Genomic DNA, 24,261 nt, shown 5'->3' with positions numbered 1-24,261 from the left:
GTCAATTTCGAAAAATCGGCGCCTAGGCGCTAGGCGGCCGCCTAGGCGGCGCCTGGGCGGGTCGGGTATTTTTTTTTTAAAATTTTTAAAAATAAAATGATGGTTTGGCTTTAGTGTTGGTGTTTTTTTTCCTTGATGGGTTTGGAGTTTTGATTGATAGAGTAGAGATTGGGTTTGATTTGAAAATTATGACGTTTGGGGTTTAGGCTACCCGTTAAATCTCTGATCAATTGCACCTCAGTGTGCAAGGCATGGAGGTCCATGATCATGAACAAAAGCTTTATCCGCGCCCACTTAACCCTAACAGTCGATTTTGCTAACCAGGATGACATTGACCTCCTCCTACTCCACATAATTTCTTGTGACAGTAGCAGCACCTTCGGCCACAAAACGATCGTTTCCGAGATAAAAGATGAGGTTCACTGTGTGCATTATGATAACCAGGCTTTTGATGTGTACTGCAAGATCGAATTTCCAATTGCTCCAGAGCAAGAACTGTGCAATTCTCATCTTCGTGTGGTCGGCAGTTGTAGCGGGCTAATCTGCCTTGCGGATGATATCCTCCATTATGGTTACAACTTCTTTATATGGAACCCAGCCATTAGAAAGTTAGTGACCCTTCCCAGGCCTGGAGTTACCTTTAGGACGCATGGTGGGTATGATGCTTCTATTGGGTTCGGTTTTGATGCTATGACCAATGACTATAAGGTTGTGCGATTTGTAGCTTTACAACATGAAGATGAGAGGCCAACTGTAGCTGAGGTTTATTCCCTAGCCACTGGCACATGGAGGAGTCTTGGTTGTGTTTCTCCTGCATGTGGAACAAATGGAGCTGCATCCAATGCTTTTGTTAATGGGGTTCTTCATTGGCCTGTAGTCTCAGACGGCGATGGTTGCTATTTTATTTTGACGTTTGACTTGGGCAAGGAGGTGTTCGGTAAGATACCTATGCCGAAGATTATCCATTGGAATCCCAAGTGGGGATTGCAATTGTCCGTTTTCGAAAATAGAAAATCTGTTGCTCTGTTTATGAGGGATAACAGTTGTAAAGATTTCATGATGGATAATAGGCGCGAAAATTCTGTTCTTGATATATGGGTGGTGAAAGAGTATGGCAGAAAGGAATCATGGACCAAATTGATTACTCTCGGTCCACAAGGTCCACAAAGACTTTTACCCAGGGCCTTATGTTTTAGCAACAGCGGGGAAGTACTGTTACTGCTAACAAAAGAAGGCAGGTAGGAACTAGTTTCACTAGACCTTGTGAGCAAACAGTTTAAAAATCTTGGGATTTCTGGATATAAATATTGTACTGTTGATTTTTATAAAGAGAGCCTCCTCTTACTCGACAAGAGCGATGCAGAGTCTTACTAAGAGAAAGGACAGGTAATGTATTACAGTGCTGAGAGCAGAACATTTCAATTCTTTGTTTGCCAGATTTTTATGTTCATTAAAAGCATGATTGGTGACTAAATTGCTGTGGGATCTTTATTATGTCGACTTGTGTGGGTTTTTTTTTTTCCTTTAGCTGATTGTCTTTCTCGCTTCTGTTGCTAGAACACAACTTGTGACTAAAGTCAACTTAGCTCTCATGGAAAATATCAAGTTGGTATGACTTTTGAGGGTGGACTGATTACTGCTACTGTAGTGAAGTTTGTGTATTCAATTTATTGTTTGCTGCTGTAAGAGATTGTGCTATAGTTCAGGCTTTAATCCCTTTTCCAATGGTTTTCATTTGTATAATAGTTTCGTTTCCAATTTAGCTTTCATTTAGGGAGAGGAATTTTCATTTGCACTCCTGAAGAAGTACTGGGAAAAGTTTTCATGACAACTGATGTCAACTATAATGCTTAACAATTGATTAGCGTAGCACTTTTCTTGTTTTCTGTTGCTGCAGATTTGTAGTGCTGTAACGCATTTGCCGGAAGTGCCTGATGCCGATGTGCAGTCACTCCCAGTTCTTGTTATCTAACATGTTGATGTTTGTTGCTGATTTGTAGGGCAGTAGCGTCCTATGCCTGAAATGCCTGATGTTTCGTTGTATTTACTTGGCGTGGATCTTGTTATTTGTAGCGCTGATATGTTTTTTTTCGTAGAGGTGTGTGGTTTATGAGACAGAGAAAAGCTATTTTGATTTTGGGTTGGCTCATTTTAAAAAAAGAAGGCTTTTTATCACAAATGGTCCCTGACGTTTGTAAAATTATCACCTTTTGTCCCTAACGTTTTTTTTGTGACACTAATGATTTTTAAGGTTCCCCTCTACATATCAAAATGGTCCTTGCCGTTAGCTTCCGTCAAATTTTCGGTTAAATTACTGACGTGACACGTATGTGGAGCCCACATATCCAATGGTATAAAACCACGTGGCCTTAAACAAAATAAAAATATATTTTTAATATTTTATTAAGAAATCTGAGATACATAGAAAAATGTATCTTGTTTCTTTTGTTGAGTAAGCAAAAAAATAAATTTTGGTGGATTGTGTTTTATGAATTTCTAAAAGAGTTATGATTAAGATAAGAGTTTGATTTCCTCCCATTGTAACAATAAGAAATTTAATATGGAGAAAAATTCATGTTTTCTCTTTTGGTAAGTACGCAAAAAATGCATCTTGTTGGATTGTGTTGTATGGATTGCTAAAGGAATTAGCTTAAAATGTCAAAAATCTAAACCTCGGGGTCAAACCAAGTGGTGAAGGTATGTGGCGAAATGTGTTAGATCAAAAGTTTGATTTCCTCCCATTGTAACAATAAAAAATTTAATCTTTTGGTAAGTAAGCGAAAAATGCATCCTGTTGGATTTTGTTGTATGGATTGCTAAAGGAATTAGCTAAAAGGTCAAAAATCTAAACTTCGGGATCAAACCAAGTGGTGAAGGTAAGTGGCGACATGTGTTAGATCAAAAGTTTGATTTCCTCCCATTGTAACAACAAGAAATTTAATATAGAGAAAAATTCATGTTTCCTCTTTTGGTAAGTCAGCGAAAAATGCATCTTGTTGGATTGTGTTGCTAAAGGAATAGCTAAAAGGGTAAGAAATCTAAACCTTGGGGTCAAACCAAGTGGTGAAGGTAAGTGATGACATGTGTTATATCCAAAGTTTGATTCCCTTCCATTGTAACAATAAGAAATTTAATATAGAGAAAAATGCATCTCTTTTTTTGGCTAAGCAAGTAAAAAATGCATCTTGATGGATTATGTTGCACCTAAACACATTAGTTGCACCTGTCTGACTTGGAATGGATGAACTGAAGAATGATTAAAACATAAATTCTAATTATTCATTATATAAAGAATAATTAAAACATAAATAATAATAATAATTATTAAATAATGCTAAATTATTACTTAATTGAATGTATTAAACTGAGAAAAACTAATTTTGTATAATATAAAAATAAAAAGTCCACAAAATTATCTAAAATAATTAATTACTATTTATTAAGTAATTTATGAAATCAGTAAAATATTTAAATACTAATTATCCACTAAAGAAATAAATATAATTACTAATTAAAGTAATTAAAAAAAGGCTAAGATATTACTTAATTGCAAAAATGAAAACCATTTTGGGCTGTACTTTTAAAATATTAAAATTTATTTAATGAGTATATCCGCTTTAAATATATACGAATATTTTAGGGACATTTTGGAAAAGGCCAAAGGAGAGATAAATATTTTTAAAATAAGCCAAAATGGACAAAAATACCTTTATTTATTTTGAATTTTCTAAAGAATCCTTTATGTCTTTGGTTCAAAAGTTGAGGGGTTTTTCTGTCTATTTTGAAAAAGTTTTGGCTTTTTCAAAAAGTGAAAGTTTTTGTGTGGCTAAAACCTAAATTTACTAATATTTTAATAGTATAGTCGCGCTGCTATACTTGTTAAATATTAACATATTTGCAAAGTACAGCCACACGACCATAATCGTTAAATATTAATATATTTTAAAAGTACAACCGCGCGCCTATGCTCTTTAAATATTAATATCATTTTGTTATCATCACAAATTAGGTTATCCTGTGAGAGGCAGAACTGAAAACGAAAAAAAGAAGGTAAGAAATATAAAATGTATGTTGTCTCTTTTGATGAGCAAGAGAAAAAATAAATTTTGGTGGATTGTGTTTTATGAATTTCTGAAAGAGTTATGATTCAAATAAGAGTTTGATGTCCTCTGATTGTAACAATAAGAATTTTAATCTAGAGAAAAATTCACGTTCTCTCTTTTGGTAAGTAAGCGAAAAATGCATCTTGTTGGATTGTGTTGTATGGATTGGTAAAGGAATGAGCTAAAAGGGTCAGAAATTAGGAGTATACATCGGTTTGAAACCAATGAATTTTGATCAATCTAATCCAATCCAATTTTTTATTGGATTTGGGATTTTACAATCCCATCCAATGTGTTCGGATGTCAGGATGCAATCCAATCGAATCCAATGCACATTGGATTCGATTGGATTGGATGAACGGTTTCTATGAAAATATGATAATCACAACGATAATTATATAAAATTCAATCAGATAGAAAATACCATTAAGTGTGTACTAAATAGGCACAAATAAATTTTAGAAAACAGCAGTACAACACAAAGTTCGACATTTAGAGTTCAAGTTACATTCATTCCTTCAAAAAAGAAACACTAAACTAAAGTCAACATAAAAACTTAGACAACTCTTCAAGGTTCCAGGTCCAACAATCCTTTAATTTCTTTCGTATCCTTAGATTATATCCTGCAATCAACAAATATGTATATATACTTAATACTCTTAACTTAAGAGAGTTGAGATATAATGAATGTCAAGATAACAATATTAGATAGAATGAATGAAACAAACGTACATACAGAGCACGCAACCATATTCCACATCAAGTTTCATTCAAAGTAAGTTTTGTTGTAGTACCCAAAATTTCTACAAACAAAAATAGTACTAATTAATTTCAACTATGAAACTTATCTTCAAATAATATTTGCCTGATTTAATTTCTAACATTTCATCTACAATCTCAAGAACATCAGTTTTTGGTGAAGAACATAACCAATTTTGAGTGCAAATGAGTACCTCCACTGTTCTTGGGGATAATGAACTCCTAAAGGGATCTAGAATGCGACCACCAGTAGTAAATGTTGATTCATATGCTACAGTAGAGACATGTATTGCCAATACATCTCATGCAATATAAGACAAAATCTTATATATTTTTCAGAATTCATCTTCCACCAACCCAGGAGATCAAAGTTCTCATTTTTTGGATTCTCACATGTTTCAATTAAGTACCTGTCAACTTCTGTTTTGAACTCTTCACCATCAGTTTTCTCCACAAGTTTCATGAATCCAGTTGTGAAAGCAGTAGCAAAATCTACTTCATTACTATCAATCTCCATCTCACTTGGATTATGAGTCTCGTCCTTATGTGCAACATTTTCATGGTAAAGCAATTTATATTGATCACACAATTCATTCAACTTGCTTCTCACTTTACTTGTCATCTTACTAGTTTTATCTTCACCACATAACAAGGAAAAATAATACTGCAAATAACATTCCTTGTAACGAGGATCAAGTAAAACAACAACAAACAAATACATGTTAATTTGTTGGTAGCTTCCCCAATATTTTTCATACTTCTTCAACATATTCTCAGCCATAATCTTAAGAAAAACATCCTTACTATGACTCCAACTTTGCAATTGCGCATGAACCATACACAGTTGTTTCAAAAACAGATTTGAGGTTACATACAAAATTTCAAAAAATACTAGAGTTGCATTATAAAAGACTTTCAAAAATTTAATAAAGTGGCGGGCATTATTCCAATCCAATGAGGTGGGACCCCTTTTCCTTTCATCCATACAAAACTCATGAACATACAGTGTATCTTGTTCCTCTTAAGTGTTCAAAAGCTTTTTGATATTTTTCTGCAACTTCTAACATTAAATAAGTAGAATTCCACCTTGTAGGAACATCAAGACATATAGCCTTATGTGAAGAAATTTTCACTCGCTCCGCACAAGCCTTAAACTTTTGGGACCTTGCTAGAGAATACTTGACATATCTCGCCACATTACGAATTCTAGTGATTGACTCATGAAAGTCTTCTAGACCTTCCTTAACAATGAGATTTAGTATGTGTGCACAATACTTCATGTGCATATTTTCACCCTTCAATATTGAACCATTCCAATTATTCACTTTCTTTGACAAAAATGTACCAGCATGATCATTTGAGGTTGCATTATCAACTGTCACAGTCAACACCTTATCAATTCCCCACTCTAGTAGACATGTCGCAATTGCCCTTCCAATTGTATCACCTTTGCGATTTACAATTGTACGAAAATTCAGAATTTTCTTATGTAATCTCCATTGATCATCTATATAATGAGCTGTGAGACACATGTAGATAAGATTTTGGTGAGATGACCATGTGTCTGTGGTGAGGCTAACTCTTTGGCGATTAGCAACTAAATAATCCTTCAACTTTATCTTCTCTTTCTTATAAAGCTTTAAGAAATCTCTTTCAATTGTAACGCGATATGGGACTTGAAGTCTAGGTTCAAAAACACGTAACATGTCCCTAAAACCCTCACCCTCTACAACTCTAAAGGGTTGTTCATCAAGTATAATATATCTAACAATTGCTTCCCTACATTTCTCTGGACTATAACTTTTAGCAATCAGTTTGCCTTCCTCCTCGCTTTTCTTTGGTTGGAAAGACAAAGTTTTTTGCTTCTTAATATCTCGACTTAGATATTCTTTACATTGATTTGCCAAATGACTCAACAAGTTTGATGTCCCATTTTTTTTCCTACCACATGCATACACTTTGTTGCAATATTTTCATTTTGCCTTAGGATTTTTTTGGATCATCTTGCATTTTAATAAAGTGCTCCCAAACAATTGACAGAGGTCTAGCAATTTTTTTCTTACCTTCTTCAATGGGAGCAGAATCATTGGCTTTGGTTTCTGTGGCAACGCTTCAGCATTTGAAGGCTTGACAGTATAGGGGCCCATTTGAAATTGAAGGTGCATCAGTTGGTGGGTGACTTGTAATTCCAGTTGGATTTTCATTGAAAGTTGAAGTTGGAGTAGTCACCTGTTTCATAAATACTCCATCAATATTTTCATGCTTGAGAAGATGCAAAATGAATAATTGAATCATTGAGTTCTTGAATCCAAAATAATGAAAACTTACCAAGCAAGAAGATGCAGATAAAGTCATGGTGTTAGGTTATGAAATGTGAAAGTGAAATTAAAAGTTTGAACTCCAGAATGTGAAAGGTCTTTTCTTTTTTTGGAACGTGAAAGCTGCAACGTCAAAGGTGTTTTATTTATACTAGAATTGGAACTGGAACGTCAAAGGTCACTAAACTGAAAAGTCTCAGCATTTAAATTTTAAAACTAGGGTTTTGGATTTGCACATAGAAATCTAGAATTATTATGCTATATTAATATAGTGTTTTGAAAGAATATCAACAAAGTTGTGTTGGTGCGTTGGTTTAAGTGTTAAATATGTTGTAGGTGGTTCAAGTTCAAACACTAGGAAAGACAAATATTTGCATATATTTTTTAAAAAGTTGAATCGATTCAGTTTGTATTAGATATCAAATTATGGATTCGCTAACCAAATCGATCTAATTGGTTTTTCATTTTTTGAATCCAATCCAATCCACCAATATTACCGAAACCAATTGAATTGAATTGATTACATACCTTATGGAGAAAATGACAAGGAATTTAAAGGAGGCACATTTTTAGAATTTCTATGGTTTACATTATATTGGTTGACAGCCCAAAATAATACCAAATTCAGGTGCCAAATTAACATTTTTGTTCAAGCCACCGACTTCCCAAAATAACATTATAATTTTTATTATAATCTTTTGTTTTATTTACTTCTAGATTATATAACAAAACTGAAACAACCAAAAACATTAAAAAGAAAATCCAACACTAGTGAGAAAAATCAACTCAACTCATGACATTTGGAAATGTTTTCATGAAATGGCAGTCATGCAAGCAATAAGACTATTTGTTCATTAATCATGTTTAGATTTTCTCAACGAAAAAGAAAAAAAGAAAAAAAGAAAAAAAGAAAAAAAGAAAAAAAGAAAAAGAAAATTAAAAATTAAAAATTAAAAATACCTTAAGCAAAATATTATCCTAATCGGGAGGGCCCACCTGTAGAGAAAAAAGGGAGGAAATTCTGTGCACCTACCGGCGCTATTAACAGGTAACGGCAAAATATGGCAGGTTTGGTTGTTGCATGGACGCCAAATATGCCAAGCTTGCCTGCCCTCCTCAGGGAGGATCAAAATTCAGAACTCTGATCCCCTGCAGACGCGCCCCACTACACCCGCACCCATCAGGAAACATCAGACCCAATCAGATTGGAAAACCTCACAATCAATCGTTGCCAAAACCTAAACCCCTTTTGACTCTGGTGCGAGTGACCGCAGGCCACAATTCCTCCTCGTATCGTCTTCGTTGTCACAGAAATGGCTCTGACTCACACTCGCTCACTCGTATATATACTGGATGTCCTTATCTTTCAACACTTTCTCTGCCCCTCTCTCTCTCGTTTGCTCTCTCTGTTCTCTCTGTCTCGTTTGCTCTCTCTGTTTCTCTCTGTCTCATTTGCTCTCTCATTCTCTCTCACTCTTTGTGTTGCTTCAATGGCTTCAATGGCTTCCGAGCACTGCTTCTTCTGCAAGGCTGAGATTGCTGAGTTCATTACTGGCTGGCCGCTGAAAGATGGCTCTTTCGCTAAGCTCTGCGGGAAATGCGGGTAAGCCAATTTTCCTTTTATATTTTTGTTTCTCTGAAGGATTTGTCTTCTTTTTTATTTTTTTTTTGGCTGGTATGTGAACATGTTTGCTTGCTCTATTTGATTTAAATAGAGTGCTTTTTTTTTTCCTTTCCTTTTTGAAGAGAAAATGTATGGCTTGGATTGTTTTGCTGGTATATATATTGCTCTTTGCTCTTTGGGACTGAATTGAAAGTGTTTCTATGCGTGTTTTTCTGTGATGTAGGTGGTCCAGGTTGATAATGATTTAATGACCTTTTGGGATGTCAAGTGTCATGATTTTCTTTGCTTTTAATTTCTAAAATTTGTTGATTTTTTGTGGTGATTCTGGGTTATTGATTCTAATCGATTGACTTAAAACAGCTAATGTAATCCGTTAAGATTTTCGGTTCAGCCTTGGTGGATATGACTTCACTCCCTTTAGCATAAAACAGAAGGGACTAGGTTGAAATTGTGACATTTTTTCCTTGTGGGCCTCTCCCTGTTGAGGGAGCTCACACTAGCATGGGATAAGGTTAATGGGAATATAACATAACAAAAAACTACAGGGGATATGCTCCTGCATGCAATGAATGTATTTTCTAGTAGCAATATTATTATTAAAAGTTTTACTTTAATATATGGTGCTAGTTACTACTAGGAACATATAAATGGCTATTGATTGGGTAATGTATTTTCTGCGTCAACATTTTGGTTTGAATGTTGTGTGGGCTTTTCTAGACTCAAATTTGATTAAGTGAACTCTTCTATTATTTAAGCTGGGCTTTTAGTGATCCTGAGAAAATGAATTGGTGCATACAACGGGCATTTATACCCTGTCTTAAGGTTACATATGAAAATTTGGATTAGAATAAAGAGATTCATTACTTTATGCAATAACTGTCCTGTGAAGCAAACCAAAATTCGAATTTCGGTTGATGCATGGATTTAGCGAGTCGAAGTTGTTTATCAGCCAATTTTGCAGATGTTGCATTAGTATTCCTTGGAAAAGGAGCAGAACTTGGGAGTTTTGTTTGCCTCAACATATGGAAGAAGTGAGCAAGGTCATGTAAATCTGATGGGACTTAATGCTGTAAATGTTCATGCCAGTTTTGTTTCATTGTCTCTTAGGTAGCGTTGGTCTTGCAGATTTGGCACTTGGGAATGTGTATGTGATTTATTTTCCATATTTGGTAAGTTCCAACATGGGAAAGGAAGTGGTGTAGATCAGGAGTGATTTGATGCAGGGAGCATCTACAAGGCTCTCCAAGAGTATGCGGACCCTCTAGCAAATTAGGACAGGGTTCTAGCTATTTTGGGAATTTTAGTTATTTTTTATTTGTCATGTTTTTCTTTCATGTTTATTCCTGTTAGGATTAGGATTTATTAAGTAGTCTTAGTAGGAATAGATTTATTAGGTAAGTACTAGTAGGATTAGGTTTTCTTAATAAACAAGGAATAGGAATGCTAGACTGCTTTACTCTAGTATAAATAGGCTCTTAAGAGACTCTTGCATTCAGTTTGTTATGAATATCATTCCATAATTCGATTTATAGAGTTTCTTTTGGGATTCTTTCACTAGAACTCAGTTATCTTCATTCCAACTTCAATTCTATGGCTTAATCTCTCTATTTTCTATTTTTTTTAAAACTATGTTTCTACTGTGTTTTGGCCCTATACTACCTGCTAGACAGCAACTTATTGTTACTGCCATGCACCAGGAAGGGTTGGGTTTCCGATACCCATGGGTATCCAAGACCCCCAAAATAGGTGCTTTGCTTTCCCAAATGATGAGGTGGGCTACCCATCCGTATTCGTTAGGTTTGATTTAAAATAAATGATAATGAACCTAAACCCTTAAATTTATGCTTTCAAAAAATAATATACCATTGGGTCTCTAAGAAATCCTTCAAATGGGAATGGGTAAGGGTTCCTAGGATCCCATCCCATGAAGGATCCCATCTCATGAAACAAGTGTGCCTTAGATTTTTGGATATAAGGAAGACATGAATCTTGAAACCTTGGAATTGTTGGTGTTTCTATATAAATTCGTGGGACTCTCCTTGCAAGTTATAACTACTAGCTTCAAGGCTTTTACATGTTCGTTGGAAGGTAGCTAGCTCCAAGGCTTAACGTTAAGGCTTAGAAAGCTTACATACAAGACGGTGACTTACTACAAGGGATATTCTCTAGAATGTTGCTACTTGCACGTGTTGTTTTTCGGGTACAAGTTCTTTTGTTGAAGGTCGCTCGAGCTTTTCCTAGTAGTATGGCATGCTTTACTTCATAGCCGTGGACGCTTTTCAAGAAGTTTCATTTTCCTTCCCTGTCAACAGAGCAGAGGACTTTTTCTAGAAAGCACCTCAGTCATTCATCAGAAGATCAATTCCCCTTTGTGCACCCCAAAACAATAATAAATGTGGATGCTTTTGTAAAGAAGATTATGGGATCTCTCTTCAAACATTTTGATTAATCTATATTTTCCTAATTTGTCACTCTAATAAATTCCATAAATTAGGTGTCCTTTATTGCTCCAATATGATCTCCTTAAGTTGTAAAAGGATTAAAGGTGATGTGCATGACTCACTAGTAATGACTAACGATGAAGAGCTATGTAGCAGTTACTACCCTTTTTGTAAATTTTTTCCCAATGCTTCACAACTTACTTTTATTGTTGTTTGTTCGCCGTGGTTAACTTTTAGAAAGTCATTATTATGACCTAAAGAACGTGTTTCTTTTCCTTGCCTTTACATGTATCTACACTAGTAAAGCCAAGTGAAGATTGTTTGATGATCAACTTGAACATTTCTCAAAATCCAAGGTTACTAATATTTGGTATGGTCATGACTATGAAATTCATGACATACTATATAAAAAATGTTGCTTTTTTGAAATATGAACGGTGTCTTTGTCAGTGATCATTAGCACAAATTAATTTAACAAAGAAACTCCACGCGCTTGGTTTTTGAAAATGTGGTTTGTGGGCAAAATTTCAAAATAGTTTGATGGTAGATCTTTCTTAGAATAAAGGTCTTACTTGAATCCCTCCACTACCTAAATAACAATGCCTCATTTGATAATGAATTTGAGGACTACTCCTTCGTACACGGTTGTTCTGAGCTTCAAGTATGAATCTCATGGAGAATTCAGTCCTGGCTCACGGTATCTAATGCCATTTGATCCTTTAGTTCTTGTCTCCCAATGTCAATGTCGGTCCAACATAGAGCCTCGTCATTGGTGTGCTTTCCAATCTCTACGCATTCACCGCTCCACCAAAAATTCTCTCTGCCCCTACCGCACTTCATGACAAAAATATGACCAATTAAACAAGCAACAAAACTACTTGCTCCAAATAACTTCTTCTTGTTGCATCGAAACATACAAATGTTGAATAGTCTGGGGTCGACAATTCTTTCCCCTTCTTCGAACTCAAACTCCTATTCGTAGTGGACTTGGAGAAATCTATTACACAATTTATGAAGAAAAACATTATAGGAGAAAAACAATGTAGTTGACTCATTTGGAAGACACAAGTAAGTGCAAGAATTACTTGCCTTGATATGGGTTTATTAAGGTTTAAAATAGGTAACTAGTGTATCTTTCAACGAAAGTTAATGTTTGTTTACTTACCATCTTTTACCATATTTTCGTGGGCCAAATATTAATAATAATAGTGATGGGGACAAGGGTCTTGATCCCACTAGAGTGTAGTAAATCCGAAGAACACATTCCCAATCTACGTTGCTGGGTATAACTTGCTTGCGAAGGCATGGTCACGAGGGTTTGTTGGCATACCACCAGAAATAAGCGTATGTTCCATCCAAAGTCTTCTCTTAAACATAGATAGGTGAGTTCATTATAGAAGAATTTCCTAGAATACATTCCTAGCCCTTCGTTTTTGACTTCTACTACATGAAGCCATTCTTGGACAATGTTGGTGGTTGAGGGTTTCCTAATGTTGCAACTTGGGACAATGATGCGGAAAGTGGTCCTGATCTTGTAAGAGAAATTTAGGGCAAGTCCACGAATGGAGAGAGCTAAGGCTCGAGACTGGCAGGTGCCCTTCTCCACCCCTCCCTCAAATTTTCTTTTTTTTTTTTTAAAGAAAAAGATTACATGTATATTTTTCTCAATAAAATAAGAAATTGCACTCAAATTTCCAAGTGTCCCCTTCCCCTCTTTGTCTTTTCTTTCTCTACCTCTCTTCTCTCATGTCTACCTTTTCAAATCTCTCCCTCTCTTAGTTTGAGTCTGATGATGCCTTCTTCTCTCTGGTTACCGCTTGCTCATTGACTCTGAGTTTGAATTTAAACATAGACTAGGGTATCAATTTCTTGTAGTGTTTTCATGGACTTTTTAGCTACATATGTTAGCACATATGTAGTTGAATGAAATTTATTATTGTGTAAATTCATGTATTTTTCTTTATTGAATTTGAGTCTAATATAGTTTGTTGGTATGCATAATTATTAGATTTTGAATGTTACAAAGTAAAAAAAATGAGAGAGAGCACATAATTAGAGATTTATAAATAGTAAAACCTTTTGCTTAAATTGTCAGAATTTTGAATTGTTTGAGGTGCCCCTTTCTTAAAAATTTCCTTGCTCCACCACTTGAGACGTTCTCAATCAAATTTCAGGCTACAATCCTATGCTTGTGTGAAACCAGCTTCATACATAGTTGGTAGTTAACTAGGTCTGGTCTTGAGAGATGTAATTAATGTTTATGTTCATAGGACAAAAAGGAAGAATAATTGTATAAGAAAATAGGAAATATAAGATTTACATTAAAGATCCTAGAGAGACTCAAGTAAGTAACGTATTTGGAAATAATATTTTCATTTACCTCTGTATTTATTTGCCAATTTTTGCACTTTGTTAAGCTAGATGAGAGTAAGTGCTGGAGTTGTGATGTGTGCCTACTCACTTTGTGCGACGTTAACGTAGGTGTAGCTTCATAGTTTAGGATTTTCAATTTTCTGGTTGACATATTGAAGTATCTTGAGCCTTCATATTGGGTTTGTTACCGCCTTTAGGGTAATTCTAAGGTTTCCTTATTTGGATTTGTTCAGCTCCATAAACTGACTTGGGACATTGTCGTTCTGTTAGACAGCATTGAGCACTGAAAAAAATTCACTTTGGTTTTATCCTTCGGTCACTATTATCTTCAACTTAGCCTCTTGCGATCTTTTGCTTCCTGGGTTTTACACCAGTAAGGATGTCAACAGTTGGGAAAAAAAGTCTTGATCCTACATAAGCAAGTCATATTCAAAGACACCTCCTTAGTCCAAATTAGTGGCAATAAATAGCTTGCATGAAGCTAGAGTCACAAGAATTTGCTTATCAGATAGATAAGGTATAATTAATGGTGTAAAACTTACTTTGTGTTTGTGTTTAGATGTCTATTTTTTCTTTTTTGGTCTGAGTGTTTAGTTTTCTTAGTGTTATCATTATCTGCTTCTTTAGTTAGGTTTTCTAGATGAATTGTCATCTTTGAATATTATAAAGGTATGCTATCTAGACCAGCCATTTAATTGTTTAATTGGTATGTGGGTTACTTTGATCACACGATCAATATCCTTTCATTGTCATATTTGATATGCATTAACTTGGTTATTCAGTAAGTCAGAAAGTGAAAATTGATACATTGTCTCACTATTCTTCAGAGTTTCTGGTAACTGACTTGATTTTTGCAAATTTAGTTATGCTTATATACATGATCAGTTTTGTGAAACTTTTCATGCCAAGTCTGATGGATGGAGACACTGTGATGGCTGCAAGAAGGTGAGCTGGCAACTTCACCCTTTGTTTGTTTTTGGATTTTTGGATCTATATTCGGATCAACAAAATTTCTGAACTCCAGATTTTGTTTTATATACAAAAAATTTTGTTTTATTTACCATTAATTTTAACTAATAATTGGCAGCGACTCCACTGTGGATGCATTATGTCATGCCACACGTACACGGAACTGGATTATGGAGGTGTAGGTTGCAGTAAATGCTTATTGCGAAGTAAAAAATCTATGGAGTCAGGTGAAGATGTTTGTGTTTTTATGACTTGTATACCTTATCTGTGGAAATTTGAAAATTAATATGTTCTAAAGCTTTTTTATATAAACTCAGATGCCTTGTTTCAATATATGGTTTGTGTGGTGTTTCCCTTGTTAAAAAAGAGTGTGCTGGATGCTTGAGGGGACAACATGTGTATCCACCCACATCTGATGCTCATTTGGAAACTTATGAAATAACTCAACTACTTTACCTTAGAAGTCTTGAAGTTGGGACTGTGTCATTCTTTTTCTTAATCGTTATAGATTGTTATTTTTAGTATGTTTGGTTTGCTGCATGCTAAAAGCCATACATTGTCAACTTTCAAATATATGCATGTGTGTCTAGATTCTCAGAATTGTGTTTATTAGACACCTCATTCCCATGTTAAGTTTTGCACTTAATGTTTGTGTCCTCAAGTATACGCTTGAGTTGAAAATGTCTCCAAGAACTTAAAAGAAAAAAAGAACACTCAGTTTTGTCATTTAAACTTAAAGGGAAGAAAGAAAAAAAAAACAATGGAGTGCAAGAAATGCAGTGAGCTGAAGAAAAATGTCCTTTTCTTTTCCTCAATTTTCATAGGCAAGGAAAGTTGGAGGAGAAATTAAATGAAGAAATCCTGGTTACAAACTTACAGCATAATTGGTTTTGTGGTGAAATTTTTTCCAAACTTGTTTTCTTAGTTTTTCTTTTTAAGTATGTCATGATCCTAAAAGAAAGACTTAACATAACTTTTCTTAGTGATTTCTTTTCTTCTCTTATCACTTTTAATCTATGTAATTTATCTTCCCTATTCTTCTCCCTCGCCAAAAATAGTTATGGGTTGCAATTCTGTGCTGTTATAGTGGTTAACATTATTGATTCAGAAAAATCACTGGAATGAGGTAGTGATTACTGACTCTAGCCAGTCCTCTACTTTTTCAGCTGCCAATGAAGGGACGTATTTAACAACATTATCTGATTCTGATACCCATTCTGTGGTATCTAATGAGATAATTGCTGAATGCTGTTCTCCTGGATCATCTAAAGGAAAAGCTTCTGCACTTATTGGAGAAAACTCTAATGTGGATTCTAGTGGACATACAGGTTGTGAACAAGGAGTAGAGAGTGAAACGCCACGAGTGGATGCCTCTACTCAAAACCATTTGTATCCTCAAAATCTGCTTAAGATGACAAGTCATGAGCAGCTCCAGAAAAAAAAAGGAAAGTTTCCACAAATTTTTTTTGTGTCATAGGTCTTAGAAGTTGAAAGAAGGAATTTTTGTTATTTTATAATTTTTCATGGTAATAGAAGTGATTTTTTTAATGCATTGAGTTCATTTCGATTGTGATAAACACATGGGCACTGCTTCTATGCTACCGCTCTATTTTATATTTTATATTTGTTTTGATGTTTGTATTTTTGAATCCGTGAGTCCTTGACCCAATCTGAGATCGAACATTGATGCTATACCTCTGTTTGAGAAGTCATTAACCGCAAGTGATACTTTCCTGAATACAGCACGTCTAGTGATACCAAAGAAATGTGCAGAGGTAAGTCCCAATGCTCATTTAGTATTTGATTAATCTCAGTACATTAAAGATAATTGCTCTTTATGGTTTTCCCTATGGTTCAATTTGAAAATGGGAATGGCTGCTGGTGCAATATGAACAGTGGCACCCCAAGTCCAACAAAAGTTTTGAGGGACTTAATTTTTCCTTCAGAAAACTTTTTGAGAAGGGGGTGCCTCATATCATGCCTTGTGAATTGTTATTGCTATGTTGTCCTGTTCCTAGTCATCTCATTTGTCATCTTTTTAATCTTGAAAATGTCCTTTGTTATATCGTTTTATACTTGTGAACTGACAAAATATATTTAAGGCTGAGCAGTCATTTTGGCTATTGAGTCATTTGACTGCATTAATCTATAAGGTAAATATTTGTAACCCCAGTCTCAAGCATGATGGTCTTACCTCTCTCTCTCTGACTCTCTCTCTCTCTCTCTCTCTCTCTCTCTCTCTCACACACACACACACACACACACACACAATCATACACCAACAAACACCCAATTGCGATTTTAAAGTAGAACAGTTGTGTCAAACTATTGATTCTTGTAGCAGAGCCAAATCCCTTCCTGGCAAAAAAATAAAGCAGTCACCTTTACATGGAAATAAAACTATTCTTTATGCATTTGTCTTTTGTTTACTGAATCAGCTAGGTTTTTTTTTTTTTTTTTTTTTCAGAATATATATTTCTGACTCATCTAAACAAGCAGGAAACATCTTTGTCCTTACGCTTGAAGTTTTGTGTGTTGCTCACAATGAAACAGGCCCATTTTCCAAAAATTTCTGAAACACAAGGATTCCCCATCGTAATTCAGGATTACACAGGCAGGGACTGGAAATTTCAATATCGTTGCTGGCAAAATAGTAACAGCAAAAAGATGTATGTATTAGAAGGGCTCAAGGATTACATGATCTTAAATCAGTGGCAAGTTGGGGACACAGGTATCATATAACTCAGTTAACAAAGTCTGGACATCCTTTTATTTAATTCATTTAAGTTTTTTTGTTTGTTTTGTTTTTTGTGACAAGTTGTTCTCTATGGGTTGTTGATGATTCTCTCTCTCTCTCTCTCTCTCTCTCTCTCTCTCTCAGTTTCATTGTTTAGGAGTTTGATAGTGCCTACTTTTTAGCTAACCTCAAATCCTGATTTGAAGTAGAGCTACACTCAACTAAATGCCTTTTTTTTAATTACTTTTTCTACCACTGATATCATATGTATGAATTATGTACTCAATGATATTGACGTCAATCCCATTATAAAATAAATAAAAACAATTATATTGGCATCAATGATTTAACAAACGTCCTGAAAGTTTGTGTGAGTTTTAGACATATTCACTTATGATCTATATATCCTATGCATCGAAGATGTCCTAATTTCGTGACCAACATGGTGCATTTTTTCAGTGACGTTTCATCGAACAGAACAAGAAGGAAAACTGATTATTGGAACAAAAAAGATGCCAGCTTCTATTGCTTCTATTCAAGCTCTTAAGGTACTGCATGCTACAATATTCTTTTCATGTGACTATACAGCTTTAATGTCCTCTAAAATACGAAACATTTTCTAAGCTATATACTTCATCTTCTGTCTTAGTGTTTTCATATGATGTCCAATGCAAGAATTTTCAACTCTGAATGATTGAAACTTTTCTCTTCATCTTCGTCTTCCGAGAAACTGATGTAACATATGGATGTGACTGATGTTGCCATGATACTTCTTAGATCCTTAGTTGTTATAGCAGGAGCTACTTAACTTAATTGAATAGCAACATGTGATATCTTTTCTTCTGACAGGAAAAAATTTGGAAACTACTAGGCTGAAGGGAGACCAGGTAAACAGCTTCTTTTCAAGTAGTCACCTTTCTTTACAGAAGTATATGTTTCTATAATTTCCATGTATAATTTGATTTTGCGATTTTAGTTTTTCATTGAAAATTTTTCCATCATCCTTAAATCTTAAATCTCTTTTCCAGATACTATACTGATGTTCTAAAGCAAGTTCTTATCCTCTCCCAGGACCAAGTGAACCTTGTGCTTTGTTGGATGCTTGAAGGTCTTTATGCTCATTCAGTCATGAACCTAGTGTGTCAGTGTCACGGAGACCTTCCTCTTAGGCTTATCAAACTCTCTGAGCTTACAAAGCCAAAAAGAAGTAATTTTCTTCATTGTTCCCATAACAATATTTCAATACTGTAGGGTTTTTTTTGTTTTTTTTTCTTTTTCTGATAAGGGTAATTTGAAAAGATAGGGTCAGAAAAGAGAGGATTTCTCTAAGAGTTCCAGCAATATATACTTGTGATTGTTTCAGGATAAAATATTGTCTTAAACAATGCAAATGCAATCTTTACCAAAACAAAAAAAGAAGCAAGAAAATTGGGAACTTGTGTGCTTCATAATGCTCTTAAGCACAATGATGCATTGCTCTAAGAAAATCAAGTCTTTTGTACGGGAACCTTGATGTTATGGAGTAACCTTTTACTAAGGATGTCCGTGGTCAGGGTTAGGTCAGTAACAAATATTTCTGATGAATTTGAGAACTACCCCAGTTCAAAAATTGTTTATTAGGTCAAACTAAACAAGTCTTGCTCATCTGATTGATCTATGGATATGTTTTTTTTTATTTTAATCCTTGCCTTAAAGAGATAAAAATACATTTTCTAAACAAAGAGGTTTCATGTCTCTACCTTCCTTATAGATTAAGTTAACAAGAAATTGCTATAATACACATTTTGCTGAAGAACTGAAAAGCTCATTAAGTTTGAAATTTGAAGATCCAACAGTTTTCAAGCATTCAGATTTCGTATAGCTGTTGCTAGTGAGAGCATTACTAGAAAATTATCCCTTAATATAGCATGATAGCTTCCTGCCTTGCCAACATTGTGAAGGGTCTGCAGTTACCAAAAACAGCAATTTAAATAGAACTTGTAATACATCTCAGAAACTAAAATTAAGCTTTACCAATTGTAGTGTACTCTTGAATAGTTAAAAAGAATCCAGCAACACTGGCTCGACAACAGACAAGTATTTCCAAGTTAGGTTACTATAGAGTATGAGGTATTTTGGTTATAAAAAAACGCATTAAGAAAGAGATTCTTGAATTTTTCATGTTAAGTTTTACCTAAGTACACAGCCTACTAGGCGACTGATTAAAGTCCCCACTAAAAATGAACTTCTTAGATATTGGAGTATTCCATTTTACCATTTAGAGGTCCATGATACATTTGAAATCTTTCTGTGGCGACCATTCGGGATTATGAATAACTTGTATTAGTTGATAACCGTACTCTGGATTATATGCTTATTCCAATGAAGATATTCAAATTACTCACCGAACGGCGCGGCCATAAGAGTACCAATTTTGAATCCTCCCCTTTATGCCTACCCTTTGCCTTCATTATCCATCCAGTAACTCATATAATAGGGAAGGATCTAATGAATTTCTGCCTGTCTAGTGTGGGGCTCTTGTCTGTGACATTCTTCCCCACATATAAACCCCCTACCTACCTGTTCCATCCTACCCCTGTGAGTCCCATTATTTACGTGGACATCATTGTGTGGGCGCTTGGTGCAATATTGAGAGGAGTTGGGCCTACTTTGATACCACATATTAGGTGCCTTAGATCAAACTCATTCCGTTCTGATGGGGGTTCCTCGTTCATCACAGATAGACGATTGTGTCCCTTCAGGGACATCCAATAAACTTGGAATGAGATAGACTAACTAAGTTTTAATACTGTTGGTCTCTTTTTAAATACATATCCAGGTTTCGCATCCCCCCGCCCCCTTTTTGAAAACAAAAGAAAAAAGAAAAGAAAAAGAAAGAACTCCTTGTAGACCTGAAAAATCCTTGCTGCCTGTCCTTTCTTGGGGGCCTAAGTGAAAAGCTGTATGACCAACATATCATTTGAAGATTCCACATTCCACAGCTATATTTCTTTGAGTTGACCAAGCCATCCTTCAATGGTGGTATAAAGAGGGTTTACAATTCTATACTGGATATTCGTTGGCTGCTCTTGTAGCACTTTAAACACTGAATTTTGTCAACCATTGATAGAGTCAGTTTCCTCTCTCTTTTGCTTGTATCCGTACGTGTGATCTGATTTTCTTAGATTTGGTAAGTTAGTTTCTGAAAAAGAAAATAATTATGAATAAAATGAGTTAATGATATTAGCTTATGCTTAAGTCCTGGCTATACAAAGTAAGCTGCAAACCAGAAAATTCAAAAGCATAATTGTTGAAAGCAAAGAATCTGAATTTTGATGGAAATAAAAAGGTTGAATAGGCATGACAGAGCACAGCTTTTGCTTCTTTGTTTTTTTATTATTGAAAACTAAACTTTCATCAACTTGAGTTTGAATAGCAGAAAGTTGGAGACTAATGGCTGGCATTGCGTAAGTTTAACTATGTTTTTGCTAGAATCATTGATGTCATGCAAAAGGATTGCTCCTACTGCTGATGGTCAAGCATATTTTCTAAACTTTGATGGTTGGATAACTTAATCCTTTCCCTTCTGTGTTACCCATCTCCTTAGTTTTTACATATGCATGAAAGACCTGCTACATCCGATAAGCTCTTATCCAGACATTGAATGCATCGCTCTCCGGAGCTTACCTTGTAAGTAGTACTTAATCATGTTTCTGACTTCATTGCTTTCACAAGCAAGATGGCATTCACGCACTCTAGCTCTTTGATTGCCTCAGTGCATGAGTAGCCATAAGATAGTGTTCTGGTAGTCCTCCCCACTCTTTAGGATGGCAAGACATTAGGCTAAAAATGTTGTTCTCCAATTTTAGTTAAATATTATCAGAATGTTACTTTGGAAGCTTTGAAAAGTGACTAACAATTGAGATTCAAGGGGTTCTTTCACGCTGGGGGTTTAGCTATGCTTCAAGCTATGTAGTACCAACTTATTATTATCCTTGTAGTACCAAGTGGTGCAGCTCTTAAATTGGAAAAGATGATGAATTTTTCCTGGGCTGGTTTAGAGGGTGGGCAAAAAGGCCATCTAGCGAAATGGGAATTGGTGACTCAAAGCATGGAAAGATGAGGCTTAAACATTGGCAATTTGTTGATGAAGAACATTGCTCTTTTGGGTAAGTGCCTTTGGACATTTCCTTTAGTAGGGGAGTCATTGTGGCATGCTGTCATAAGAAGTAAATATGGGTTTGAAGAGAATGGGCGGGATGAAAATCCAGCTGAGAGGGGTTCTAGCTGGAGTCCTTGGAAAGCCATTTTGTCAAGGGTATGATTTGTTCCTACCAGGTTGTGGGTAATGGAGCTAGGGTGAGATTTTGGTATGACAGTTGGGTGGAAGAATTTTCCTTGAAAGAAAAGTTCCCTGCTGTTTAACTTATCATATTATAATAAGAAAACAGTAGCAAGATGAGTAGAATTTTCATCTGATTCACTCAACTGCACTTTTGGTTTGAGTTTAAATGATTTCGAGAACGAGGACCTTTCTTCATTGCAGGCTATACTGAAGATTCAGGTTGGTACTTGATAATTTGGATGCAAGGAAGATGAAGGGAACAGTTCTTGTAAGTCGTACTTAATTATGTAGTAATGCCACTACCTTTGATTTTCAGTTGTACAGTATGATCTGGAAAGCCAAGGCTACTCTGAAGGTCGATCATGGAAAAGTGAGTTACCATGGGCATGCATTTCTCCTCACTGGTGCATTAAGTCTGTTCCTTAAACTGTTCAGGGAGGCTGAAGTGAGCTGGGCAATCCCAAAGGGGTGCCATGCCTTGTGTGAAAAGCATGTAGAGTTTGGTGGTAAGAAAAGGGCCAAAGAGAGAAATAGGAGACTTTTTGAAGACAATGTTGGGATGGAGGTGGAGGATCTTTGGTATTAACTCAGATTTTGGTTATTGCGAAGCTTTCGTGAAGCTTTCTTTTCTTTTCTCTGCAGCATTCGTGAAGCTTTCTTTTTCTGTTATTGTACTGGGAATTTGATAATGTTTCATTTCTGGTAGTTAGATTTGAGATTGTATCTCCATAGTAGACTACTTGAGCGTGCACTCTTTCTGTCGTTAATATAATGTTTCCTTAGAAAAAAAAATAAAATTAAAGGTTTACAGTGAGGCAGGGAATTGAAAAAAGAATAAGAAATTGAGCTGCTTTTTTTGGAGGTATAGAAAAATCCATTTCTGCTACTGAAGTACCTCGTCCTGCCAGTGTTGTATGGAGGATGAGTTATAGCTTCTTTTATAATCATAAGTTACTGTAACAAAAAGTTCTTGAATGTTAAGATAGCATTCTTGGATGTCTAAATGTGTCGGTGCCTTGGGAAAAATATAGAACTTTTAATTGTGCATGAACCTTTATAGGCCCTTTAGTTAATACTTAATAGAGCATCCACTTGGTTACCAAGAATTCATCTAGCTTTGAAAGTAAGCTATGGCAGATTCTATTTTCAATCTCTAAATAATTCTCTGATTTTGTGGTAATCCTTTTGTTGCAGACCAACTGTTTAAACAAATTTATTTAATTTATTTGCTCTGTAGATGTTAAATTTGTCAATGATATTTTGTTGACAATTTTCTAAGCATAGATAGCCGTAGTATTCTTTTAAAGGTTCCAGAAAATAGCCCTCTCAACAAATTTTCTCATCCTCTGATCAGATTATTTCCCTTTTTATTTCAATTGATATTTAAAATTTAAACTGTGGCTTTCTGGAGTGAATCAAAATGAATCACTCTTGCAATTTTTTCCACCCGTGGCATTTTCATCCTGCTGATTCTTACATTGTGTTTATGACTTCAGTTATAGAAGACCAGATTCTATGAACTTATCTTACATGGGTGCTTATATAACATATTGCTGAAGCTGTCTGCCTGCAACGGTCTGCTGCTTTTTGAGTTCACGCTCGTCTCTACCTCAGAAAAGCTTGCAGTGTGACATTTTGCGGTTTGGAGATTGAGTAAGTTTGTTTCTGCTCATGGGCTGTACTGTACTTAAAAGTAACTGTAATACTAAAAATTGTATAAAAACAATTTTTTTTTTTTTTCTTCTCTTGTTTACCTGCAGTTTATTTCTAGTCCTGTAAGACCAAAAGGAACCTGCAGATGGTATCATTTTTACAGGATGCAAGACCAAAGAAGCCCACATTCATGGTGTATATCGTGTACTTGCTAAGCTTGTCTGTGTGAGATACGTATTGGAGGATACAAGTTTGCCCAGAAAAATGGTTGGCAAATTTTCAACCACGTCATGCATAACCTTGTTTGCCCCTAAAGCTATTCTTGGAATGTTAGAATTACATAAGGAATCCCTTGAAGTCCAAATATTGCTTCTGGTTCATGCCATAGCCATTCGGAGAAATGAACCATCCCAGTAGAAGAAGAAAAGTAAACTAAAGCAGAAGATGGGTTTAGAAACATAGCCTATTAGCCTGTATTTTTTTATGTGTTTTGACGAATGGAAATTAGGAAATCTGGGTTACTGTATTCTAGTGGTTTCGTGTAATGCAACATTGCCCGGATTGACTTGTAGCAGCAACCCCTCTTTTGTTCTCCTTTTACTTATCTATTACATTTGATCAGGTCTATTGAGGATTGGAATGGAAGATTTTTAGGATTGCATGGCATTGTTTCCTTATATTGTTAACAATTACGTATGTCAGTGTAAGAATCTCCTATTATTAAGGGAATTGTTTTATCCATGGTCATAAAGTAATGTCAATGTATTTTTTATCCACGGGAAATGCCGAATAGGGAAAATTCAAACTTGACCATCTTCTAATATTGGTATTGGATGTGAACTCATGCCGAAAACGGATGTCGTCAACCAATCTGAGAATTTGGCAAAAAGCAAATAAATAAAAAAAGAAAAACTAATTTGGAAGGGTCCTAAATCCCAAGTTGTAAATTCAGAACATCAA

The 24,261-nt window shown here is 35.3% G+C and overlaps 1 protein-coding gene, 1 long non-coding RNA gene and 1 pseudogene across 5 annotated transcripts; 2 read left to right on the top strand and 1 right to left on the bottom strand.

Moving 5' to 3' along the window:
- On the top strand, positions 196 to 2,137 carry LOC18780301 (annotated as a pseudogene).
- On the bottom strand, positions 4,537 to 8,226 carry LOC109948861. The gene is made up of 3 exons (XR_002271320.1): positions 8,141 to 8,226; positions 6,926 to 7,091; positions 4,537 to 4,726 (listed from the first exon to the last, which is right to left on the bottom strand). It is a non-coding gene; the product is annotated as an uncharacterized LOC109948861 (long non-coding RNA).
- Positions 8,153 to 24,042, top strand: LOC109948860 (B3 domain-containing transcription factor VAL3-like). Of its 4 annotated transcripts, none has more exons than XR_002271318.1 (11): positions 8,153 to 8,783; positions 14,482 to 14,563; positions 14,706 to 14,814; positions 15,754 to 15,976; positions 16,263 to 16,362; positions 17,141 to 17,318; positions 17,784 to 17,872; positions 18,174 to 18,211; positions 18,353 to 18,531; positions 23,145 to 23,301; positions 23,409 to 24,042. XR_002271318.1 is itself a non-coding variant. In XM_020562611.1 (9 exons), the coding sequence occupies exons 1-8, from the start codon at positions 8,494 to 8,496 to the stop codon at positions 18,198 to 18,200; spliced, it is 1,098 nt and encodes a 365-aa protein (XP_020418200.1). In that variant the 5' UTR covers positions 8,154 to 8,493; the 3' UTR covers positions 18,201 to 18,211; positions 18,396 to 18,759. The 4 variants fall into 4 exon arrangements, 1 of the variants encoding a protein (XP_020418200.1); XR_002271317.1 differs by having other exon boundaries at positions 8,154 to 8,783; positions 18,396 to 18,531; XR_002271319.1 differs by lacking the exon at positions 18,353 to 18,531.

The sequence above is a fragment of the Prunus persica genome, chromosome G4 (genome assembly GCF_000346465.2).
Source record: "Prunus persica cultivar Lovell chromosome G4, Prunus_persica_NCBIv2, whole genome shotgun sequence".
Taxonomy (NCBI): domain Eukaryota; kingdom Viridiplantae; phylum Streptophyta; class Magnoliopsida; order Rosales; family Rosaceae; genus Prunus; species Prunus persica.
Note: the sequence above shows the minus strand (reverse complement) of the source record. Positions and strands in the feature narration are given on the sequence as shown.

What these genes read in the sequence shown, in the direction of transcription:
- LOC109948860 (XM_020562611.1), top strand. Translation starts at nt 8,494, where the DNA reads ATGGCTCTGACTCACACTCGCTCACTCGTATATATACTGGATGTCCTT. An exon ending in TAAAAAATCTATGGAGTCAG is followed by an intron (nt 14,815 to 15,753) that starts GTGAAGATGTTT and finishes CTACTTTTTCAG; the next exon opens with CTGCCAATGAAGGGACGTAT. An exon ending in CTTCTATTCAAGCTCTTAAG is followed by an intron (nt 17,873 to 18,173) that starts GTACTGCATGCT and finishes TTCTTCTGACAG; the next exon opens with GAAAAAATTTGGAAACTACT.